The 10,516-nt window shown below is 38.9% G+C and overlaps 1 protein-coding gene and 1 long non-coding RNA gene across 2 annotated transcripts; both read right to left on the bottom strand.

Annotated features, from left to right (window-relative positions):
• Positions 1–1,735: 1,735 nt before the first annotated feature.
• Positions 1,736–3,936, bottom strand: LOC113019641 (uncharacterized). Its single transcript, XR_013906855.1, has 3 exons — positions 3,681–3,936; positions 3,353–3,598; positions 1,736–2,935 (listed from the first exon to the last, which is right to left on the bottom strand). It is a non-coding gene; the product is annotated as an uncharacterized LOC113019641 (long non-coding RNA).
• Positions 3,937–8,186: 4,250 nt separating this feature from the next.
• Positions 8,187–10,213, bottom strand: LOC113017447 (uncharacterized). The gene is made up of 5 exons (XM_080299635.1): positions 9,960–10,213; positions 9,633–9,878; positions 9,325–9,477; positions 9,102–9,161; positions 8,187–8,860 (listed from the first exon to the last, which is right to left on the bottom strand). The coding sequence occupies exons 1-5, from the start codon at positions 10,078–10,080 to the stop codon at positions 8,772–8,774; spliced, it is 669 nt and encodes a 222-aa protein (XP_080155761.1). The 5' UTR covers positions 10,081–10,213; the 3' UTR covers positions 8,187–8,771.
• Positions 10,214–10,516: the final 303 nt, after the last annotated feature.

Genomic DNA, 10,516 nt, shown 5'->3' with positions numbered 1-10,516 from the left:
CTGAGGCTAAGTTGAATCAAATCGGGACTTTGAAAACCAGAATCGAATGGATTATAGAAATCAGTGATGATACCCAGCCCTATGAGCAGCCTAGGCACGACAGAAGTGGATATAGCTGTAATAGGAAAAGAACTATTGCTAACTTTTCTGTTAAGTTAAAGCCTGATCCTTCTGAAATTCATAGCCAGTGCTCTGACACGGTGTCATCAATCTTTGAATGCTGAAAAAGCACAGTGTATCCAGACAAACACATTATATTATATCAGTTATTATAAAAAATTTTGTGCGCCTAACTTTTGTGCCGGTACGCCTAACTTTTTAAAGTTAGGCGTACCGGTACGCCCATGGCAAAAAGTTAGTCTAGAGCCCTGCAGTGGGTCCCTTTGCATTGATGGCAGCATGTGTTCATTTCAATCCATCTCTGCCACCTGCAGTAAATCATGAACATTGCAGCATTCACTTTCGTCAGGCAGAAAAACACTACATGCTTGTTGACCCTGAGTACAATTTTGACTATGATGAAGAATAATAACCAGATGTGCATATAAGAAATCATCTTTAGGACCAGCTGCAAATATATCAATAATTTTTTTAGCTTTTTATTTTTTTTTATCATTATTCAGCACATCAGCATATTAAAGTGTTTCACCTAGAGTTATATACTGTATTTGTATTAATCATTGCACATTATTGTTGGCAACTATGGTCTATAGCAAGGCAGCCACTGCTAAAGTTTTGCAGATCCAATTCCATTATCAATATCACTTATCCATGTTCTTATCGATTCTCATTGGCTCCACTTTGACAGTCACCACCATCACTAAGCAGCATGTGGAAGACATTACATTTGCAAATGAATTACCTGCTGTATGGTTAGATGGCTGTGTATGTTGGAGGCATTTCACATCTTTTTTGCGATCAGTGTTGGAGCTATTACTCAAAAAAATGTAATATTACACATTTAAAACACTTTTCTTAAAAGCAATGTGGTGCATTAGTGAATATCTAACTTCCAGGAGAATGTAACTCAGTATACAACTTGTTAAATTGCTTTTGCATTTGTCTGTAAAATAACCTGAAACACACCATCTCATAATTACTATTTAACAATATAAACTTATAGGCTACGACACAAATCCCTATCCTAATGAGGACACAGATATGATATTTGTCTTTGGTATTTAGTTATGAACACAAAGCCGGTAGTACAAAGCAAAGATGAAAACCAGCACAATGTGATCACCACAATCATTCGGTTTCAGAACCAAGAACAGGTGGAAATGGAAACTGGAGCCTGGCTGCCCATCCATTTTTTACTTGCTTAACTCATTCACTGCCAGCCATTTTCATGGCAGTCAATGTAAGCCTTTCAATTGACGTCTATAGACGTCAATGGCAGTGAATGAGTTAAGTTCACAGTCTGGCTGCTGGACTGGGGTAGGCATTCACTCAGCTTTAGTATCACTTTTGTTTCTTGGCTAGCTTAGCATTAGCATGCTGCCTTTATAGATTGTTGCAAAGAACCAAGATGTGTTAACATACTGCATAATGCAGTTTTTTGTCCAGTTGCCACTTCACCATTATGCTCTTGCCCTTTTTGCAATAAAAAAGTAATAATACATATAATAGTAGTAAAAAGTGCTATTATTTTTCTCTCTGGGATATGAACTAAAATCAGCTGATTGTGCAACTTGAACTGATAAATGGAATCAGTAAGTAAACAAGGAAATGGACAACTCTTCTTTATTCCAATCTCTATGTAGCAGTCAGTGAGGTGACTTCATCCTTGGGAAAGATACTAATGCTTGACTTGGTCTGTGTTCATCAGAGTATGAATGTTAGATACAAAAACAGTGTTTGTGTGAATGGCTGGCAATAAAATAGAACCAGAATTATAATATTTTAATTATCCCTATGTGGTTTACAGTTGCTCCAAGACATTAACAGTAACATAGTGAACTAATTAAATATTGCAATACATTATAAAGTTTACAAAATATAGCTCTAATATATACAAATAGCTCAATTACAGACACCAAAATATTACAGAGGTTCATATTAGGCCAACGTATCACCATCATCCAGGTACATGGTTATAATACCTCAAATGTTGCTTAAATGGTAATAATTTCTTCATGAGGGGCAATTGGGAAATTGATCAGTGTTCAAAATGTCTATAACTACATTCATCAGTGAGAGGTATGAGTCTGTGCATCAATATAAATTGGATAATGAATACTTATTACTTCTCATGCATTTCCTCAATAATGACATTTTTAAAGTGTAATTGTTTTCCTTTTTGTGTTGTTTTTTTGTATTTTGCCTTTTGCAAAACGTACTGTGTTGTCTTTTTTTTAACATAGGGAGTGCGGCACTACCCACACGACCTCGACTTCACATGGTCTGGCTCTGAGGTGTCACCAACATTTAAAACATCACAGCATTTTAACAACAATAAATGTAACAATCTCTACATTTTAGTTTGATAATGAAAATTAAAGTTTGATGCAGAGACACATCACATGCACATAATTGTGCATGTCTTGCAGAGACATTATTGACCACTGCCAAAAAAAAAAAAAACCCCTATAAAAAACAGTCCTAACCACTCTGTGTCTAAGCAGTCACAGCACATGATGCATCAAATAGAGCGTGAGGTAAAGTAAAGTAATGAGGTACAGCTTTCTATTGTCTATTTGTGCTACTTGTAATCATTCACTGCTTGCAGTAACATGACATTTACATTTACATGGGACTGAACTTGAGTTAGTTTTTGCGGCTCTGAATTTCCCAGAATTAAGAAGTCCCACCACCACCAGCAGCAGAGCCACCATCACCATGGTGAACACGGTCCGTAAGACGAGGTAGATATGACAGCTGGCCTCTGAGAAGGGGTTTATCTCAGTGTCTGTGTGATGAGTTTTCAAGTGATTGACTGGAGAGATGATAGAAATTAATTAACTATATGTGGTCACCTTGGTTATTTATCTTGGATCTACATTTAATTAAATTCAAGGGCTGAGAAGTTGCCAGAGATGCAGTTCCTCCAACTAGAGGGGAAAGTTAGTTAATCCCCATAGACTGCCAAACTGTTAAAGGCTTAACTAGGGAAGAAACCATGTCACTCGTGTGACAAAAATATAGTGAATTATTTAGTAATGAAACAGTTTTTAATCACACAAAGCAGGAGACAGGAGTGATGAGAATAGAGTTAGACTACAATTTCTGCTGATTTTGTCTGACAGAATAGAAACAACTTAAGTTTCTTTATAGCTGACACATTACTCACATATTACAGTTGTAATACGACTGGCATTAAAAGGGAGAAAAAAATACCTCTTCATTGTCTCACCTGTGGTACTGAGCCAGGTCTCTGGTGATTCTCCAGCTCCTGAGATGCTGCACTTGTAATATCCTTCATCAGACTTTGAAACTCTGTGGATGGTCATGTTTTGTGTGGAGTTGGTGCTGATGTGGAGTCCATCTTTATAGAAATCAGTTGTGAAGTTGAAGGAAGTTGTCTTGTTTCTGCAGCCCAAGGTCACAGTTTCTCCCTCCATCACAGGAACAGCAGGGATCTCCAGGATCACAGAACCAGCTAAGTAACATGAGTCTGATATTTAGTTGATATTACATGTAATTAAAATGAATCACAAAATATTGTCTCACTGCAAACATACCAGTGACAGAGATGTTGATACTGTTGCTTCTGATCACTCCTTTAGTCTCTTGCCAGTACTCCCCACTGTCATCACGATAAACATTTGTGATGGTGCAGGATGATCCTGTCGGTGTTCTCTTGTTAGTTTTGGGACATGTTTTTATTTTCCCTTTGACTTTATGCATAACTTCACAATAATCGACTCCTTCACAGTAAAATGTCACTGCATCATATTCAAAGAACTGCAATCTGTTTGGATAAATATGAAGAGAAACTGCATCTAGATGAAGAAAAAGAGACAGTTTACTGATTAATTCAAAAACTTCTGGAGTTACTCTTACAATAAAACAAAATGGAAAGCATAACAGTAAATAAAATCCTCATCATAACTGGGTAATTGGCTATGAGAACTTTCCCAGTGATTAAACCCAGAATTAGGGGGAAGAACGACAAGAGATGCAGTACAGGGCCAAAAGTTGGACGCCAGCCTGTGACACTGTACTCAGAGCTAAACTGGCACATCCTTTTTTACTTCTTTTAAACTGCCTACTGCTTCGAACTAAAAAATAAAATTAATGGTCATACCAATGAGAAACAGATTATACTCACCAGCTTTCTGAGAATGTGAGCAGAGCAGGACTGCAATGATCATCACTGATAAGCCAAAAACACAGATAAAAATCAGTATATTCACTTTTAAAACTTGTTGAATCTAGCAGCTAAAAATGGTATTTGTTACATCTCTAATGTGCCACCAAAAGGGTCCTCAGTATGATAGCTTTAAATTTACAACATTTTCACATTACCAAAGTCTTTATAGTTTAGCTTTAATGCATAAATGGAGACAGTACTCACACAGTCTGATGCAGAGAGCTCTGACCTCCATGATGTCTTGCTGCAGACCAACAGACTCTCTTTCTGTGACTAATTTGAAAGAACTCTAAATAGTTTTCACAGAACCAGAGGTGAGGTTGTGGTTGGTCATCTGACACAAAGACCGCCTGATGCTGCCTTCAGTGAAACTTGTAGTTATTTAACCTTCATCTTATGCTTGGATTAGAGCAGCAATGGGTTCGTTATTCTTCTGCTTTTTTATTTAATCAAACAGTTACTCTACATTTTGTGATGAAGCCAGTTTTAAACTGAAGCTGGAAGCAGCGAAAAAGAGATCCACATAACTATGTCAAGCAATGTCAGAATTATTTGAATACATACATAAAAGTTGGTGTTTTCTGATACATATAGACGATTGTTTTAATCTTCTACTGCAGAAGATAAAAACAATACTTTATAGTGAAGACACACATTTCAGTGCAAACTTGTCATCTTATGCTGTGTTTAGCAGGAAGAGTTGTGGACCCAATATGAGGGAGTCAAAGGCTGAACTGGACTCAGAATCAGTTTTATTTGAATAATTAATTTAAGTTACATTTGTATTATATTATAACATATTTATATTATAAGTTATAAGTTAAATTTGAATAATTTAACTGGCAGGCACTCAGAGATCCAAACAGGCAAAATATGCAGCAAGAACGAGATCGTGACACTGGATGAAGAGAGAGAAAGACCATATATGCGCAAGAGGGAATCAGGGCAGAGGGAAAACACCTGCGGAAGATGGATGGACATAATCTAACTGATGAGACAGGGGAAGCAAAACTGAACATGTGCACACAACAAAAGACTGTCAGAATAAAACAAATAATAAAACACAAGAAACACATGAGATGCAGTTTGTCTAAATACAGAGAACAGATGGAGGAAACAGACAAAAGACCACGAAGACACAAAATGGGGGCGAGTGAGTGAAGGACATGCAGCATGACAGAAACCGGACAGACACACAGAGACATGAATGGGAAACAGATGCAAAAACATGGTGACAAGACAGACTTTACAGTGAGGTACAACTAACTAACACAGGAGATTCTGGGGAGGCAAGACCAAGACAAACAGGACACGAAAGAGAACAGACCAAATAAACAAGTAACTAAGAACTAGAAATACACATGATTAAACTACAAGCAGAAGGAAACTAAACAATACCAAATAAATAAGAAACACATATCACCACAATAATAAACAAAGTCCAAAAACACTGGGTCATTAGAGTTCCAAAAAAAGAACAAGCAGTTTAGGGGCTTGGCCACGTAGCCAGTGGCCTACACAGAGCAGTTCGGGTCGGCCGTGCGGCCAGCAGCGCAGAGCCCTCTCATTGGGTTCTGGGACTGGCTAAACACCAGCTGTCCCCACCTGAGAAATGGGTATGGTTGGAGGGATGGGCTTGCTTCTTCCTAACGGACAGTCTCACACACAGACAGAGTTCTGGCAAGCAGAAAGGTGACAGTTTATTTAGAAAAGGGGTGAACCACAGTGCTATATATATATTTTAACAGTGAGTTGGGCAGGGGTCCAGGGGGAAGAGGAAAGGGAATCCACACACACACTTTCCTCTTCAGCACCATCACCACCACTTCTCTTCTGCACATACTCACTCCTCTTCAGCCACTGTCTCATCCAGATCTCCACTCATGCTGCCGTACACAGAAATCACAAGGGAGGGTCTGTCACAAGATCCAGTGAAATCTATATATAGAGAGCACAGGTTAGTTCAACAGGTGAGTAAACAAAGAGCGATTTCTAAGAAAGAGGTGAGAGAACAAAAACAAGTTCAACGTTCCCACAACTAACTGCTCCGTGCCAGAGAATTAAATAGTTACAGAGCACCCTGGTGTTATGGCACTGATCATTAACAGGTGGTGGCAATCAGCACAGGTGTGCGGGCCAAGAGCAAGAGCCCATAACGAGCTCCACCCAGGCAGGCAGGAGAGAGTGAGAGAGAACAACACATAAACAAAACCTGCAGCCATCACGAGCCAGCCAGAGAGGGATGGGATCATGACACTAGGAACAGGGAAAGGCGCAAGAAGTAGCTGGACACCAACTGCCCCTGCATGAGGAACATGTACAGGTGCAGGAATGAACTGGGTTATGGCTATCCTCATCTGGGGAGCAGGTGATGGCTGGACACCAGCTGTCCCCACCCCAGGAACTAATATGAGTGCGGGAACCAGTAGACCAGTATAAGTTTACTGTAATTAATTAAAGGGAAGCACAGAGAAGCTGAGTATGTCTCATAACCATTTCTTCATCATCGCTAACACTCAGCTTATGACTTCTGCTTTCACACAGTGTGGTCAAACAAAAGTAGAAAGCCACATAATTTTCTTTGACTATATTGAACAGAAACGGCACTTATTTCTGAGTACAAGACCGCATCTAAGTTAGAGACATGCTCAGTATCAGACTTTGCATCACTGACAACAAACTTGCATTTGCATCTGTTTTGCAAAATAAAGTAATGTGACATTTTCAGATTAATGGACACCACAATTAGCTTTTTTTCACGTAATGGTATTTATAGAGCTGTAAACTGATAAAGCAGATGGGACACCGGAAATCACTAACAACAGTTATATAAGAAGCAAAGCACCTCCCATAGAACATCCTGAGGAACATGGTTCGAATGCCTTCTCCAAGTCCACAAAACACATGCAGACTGGTTGGGCCAACTCATGCACCCTCAAGTATCATTGAGAGCGTAAAGAGTTTGTCCAGTGTTCCACCAACCTGGACAAAAATCGCATTGCTCTTCCTGAATCAAATGTTCGAATAATGGACAGATTCTCCTTTCCAGCACCCTGGCACCTTCTAGTCCCCCTTTTTGAAGTTCTGAAGCACCCCCACCCGGTCTGCCACTTCATAGGTACTGCCCATGATCTCCATGCAACATTGCAGAGGTGTGTAAATCAAGAGAGCCCTACAACATCCATAGTCTTCAGGAACTCAGGGTGAACCTAATCCAACCTAGCAGCCCTGCCACCGAGGAGTTGTTTAACTGCTTCAGTGACCTCACTCCCTGTGATGGAGAGTTGTCACCCCTATCCCAGACACTGCTTCTCCTATGGAAGATGTGTCAGTGGGATTAAGGAGGTAATCCCACTGATAAAGTATCCCTTCCACCGCCCGAGAATATCCTCAGTCAAAGTCAGCAGCGCTCCACCCACACTTTACCGTTTCCCCTCCTGAGTTGTCTGACCAGAATCTCTTCAAGGTAGTCCGAAAGCATTTTTCCATGGCCTCTCCGAAGTCCAGCCACTCAAACCACTGCCTGAGTTGTGTTCTGCTTGGCCTAAGTGTCCCCAATATCCCCTGAATGCTGTCAAAGCTCTGATGGAGGTGGGAGTTGAAGATTGTAGGGATGGGGTCATCTCCTAGGCATTCCCAACACACCCCAGGTCTGTCCAGCTTCCTCCCCCACAGTGTGATCCACCTGATCAGCAGGTGGTGATCAGTTGACAGCTCAGTACCTCTCTTTACGCAACTTTCCAATATATGGCTGTAGATCTGATGATACGATTACAAAGTTGATCATTGACCTGAGGCCTAGGGTGTTCTGGTGCCATGTGCACTTATGGACACATGAGCATTGAGTGAGTCCCCAGGTGGATCACCCATTACGATGATTTTTTTAAATTGAGTTGCAACTTGTGGGTAAGTGTCACTAGACCCATATTCTGGACACATATTTGACAGCCTGAGCTGTAGAATATGGATCTAGAGGACAGTACATCTTTGTCTAATAGAGGAAAGCAGTAAAGCTGAGAGGTCATCACTTATATTAACAGTAATATAACGGATGATGATCTTTGGTTATCATTCACTGTGGTCATTCAATTTCATGTGAATTTTTAGGAAAATCTCTCATTCAGAGTTAGAAATGAAAATCAATACCATTTCTATCAGTCCGTTATGTTACCTGCTGCTAGCAGGACTCTGAGGTAAAAACAAACAAACAAACAACCCTTTAATGTGTGCTAAGCTATGGTATAATTTTCTGGCTCCTACTCAATACTTTGCATAAAGGAGAGAAAACATGGTTGTTCTTTATATAACACTCAACAAAGAAAATAAAAATATCCTACACGTTGAAAATTATCACTAAAATCTCCAAATTTATAAATGATTAGATATACAAACAAAAATGCAGGTAATAGCAACAAGAAAACTAATTATGATTGTCTGCTTGTCAATTTAGAGACATGTTTTATAAAATACCTTTCTTCTTCCTGTTTTTTTTTCTTATAACAGCATACATTTCTCTGACTGGATTCACAATATTGGCCGCTGTGGAAGCTGTAAAATAACAAAAGTTATCAAAATATATGAAAACAGGCACAGACTCTTGCTTAGCTTAATAAATAGTCTATAGCCTTAGCCTATCAATAAATAAATAAATTAAAAAATAAACTCAGTATAACTTCAGTACAATATCCAAATAATCAATAAGAGCATTTCTATTTCAAATTATATATCTTCCAGTTTCCTTCAGTTTGATGGTATAAAAACAACACTGCCACAGTGTTTGTGTTCTGACCTGTTTGATCGTTGGCTGAGCCTGAACCATTGACTGTTGTTGATGGACAGAAGAAATTTGCTGAAGGGAAAAAAAGAATAATAAAATAAACTGTATCAACATAGCCAGCGAGAAAGAAATGAACATTGTTTTCAAACATTATGCACCAACTAAACTTAACCACATAATAAACATAATCCATGTAAAAACATTTAGGTAGCAGCAATTGGTGGGTTTTTTTTACCTCTCTCCCAGCAACATTTGCCAAAGTGGTACAGTCCCACCAACAACAACAGAGCACCGAATACAGTAGTGGAAATGATCCAAGGTGTGGCATCACAGGTGAAAAGTCTTGTATCTTTGTAAATGTCTGGATTAGTTGCTGAATTATTAAAAGCTAAAAAAATAAGCGGAAGATAAAATGTTAATTCAAGCTTCCTTATACTGAGATGATGTTTAAAACGTTACATATCTGGCATTAAAAGCTTCTAAAAACCTGAGGGACGGACAATCAGACAACACAACAGGAAGGTTATAAAGGCTTCAAATCACCCCTGACACTGAGCCAGCTCTCTGATGATTCTCCAACTCCCGAAATCCCACACTTGTAAAGTCCTTCATCAGACTTGGAAACTCTGTGGATTGTCACGTTTCCTGTGGAGCTATTATGGATGGGATGTCCATATTTATAGAAATCAGTTTTGAAGTTGGAAGAAGCCATCTTGTTTCTGCAGCTCAGAGTCACATTTCCTTCCTCTATTACAGGAATGGCAGGACTCTCCAGGATCACAGAGCCAACTGTATGAGACAAGTCTGTGATTCATGTGACAATAAAATAATTTAAAATTACAAAATATTGTTACCTTGTTGTAAACATACCAGTGACAGTTATGTTGATTTTGTTGCTTCTTTTCCCTCCTTCAGTCTCACACCAGTACTCTCCACCATCATCTGGATAAATATTTGAAATGGTGCAGTATGATCCTGTTGGTGTTTTCATGTTAGTTTTATTACATGATTCTATTTTCCCTTTGAATTTATGAACAACTTGACAATAAAGGACCCCATCACAGTAAAATGTTACTGGTTCATATTCAAAGAACTGCAGTCTGTTTGGACTGATTCGAAAGGACACTGCATCTGAGAAAAGAACAAACGAAAAGAATCACTGATGAGCTTTACCTAAATATTGAGAAAACAACATTTCAGGAAAAAAGGAAAATGAACTGAAAATGTGCACCATAACTCTTTATATACATGATCACAAAAGAATACTTTTTTTCCTACTTTTCATATATTTGGTCCACAAAACACAAAATACTAAACAACATCCATATCAACAAGCAATTTTTTGATACTTGCCAACTTTCTGACCATGTGCACAAAGGACCACAAGAGTCATAACTGAAGAGACAAAAAAGAGATACAAATTATTG

This window comes from Astatotilapia calliptera, chromosome 3, assembly GCF_964374335.1.
Source record: "Astatotilapia calliptera chromosome 3, fAstCal68.1, whole genome shotgun sequence".
Taxonomy (NCBI): Eukaryota; Metazoa; Chordata; class Actinopteri; order Cichliformes; family Cichlidae; genus Astatotilapia; species Astatotilapia calliptera.
Note: the sequence above shows the minus strand (reverse complement) of the source record. Positions and strands in the feature narration are given on the sequence as shown.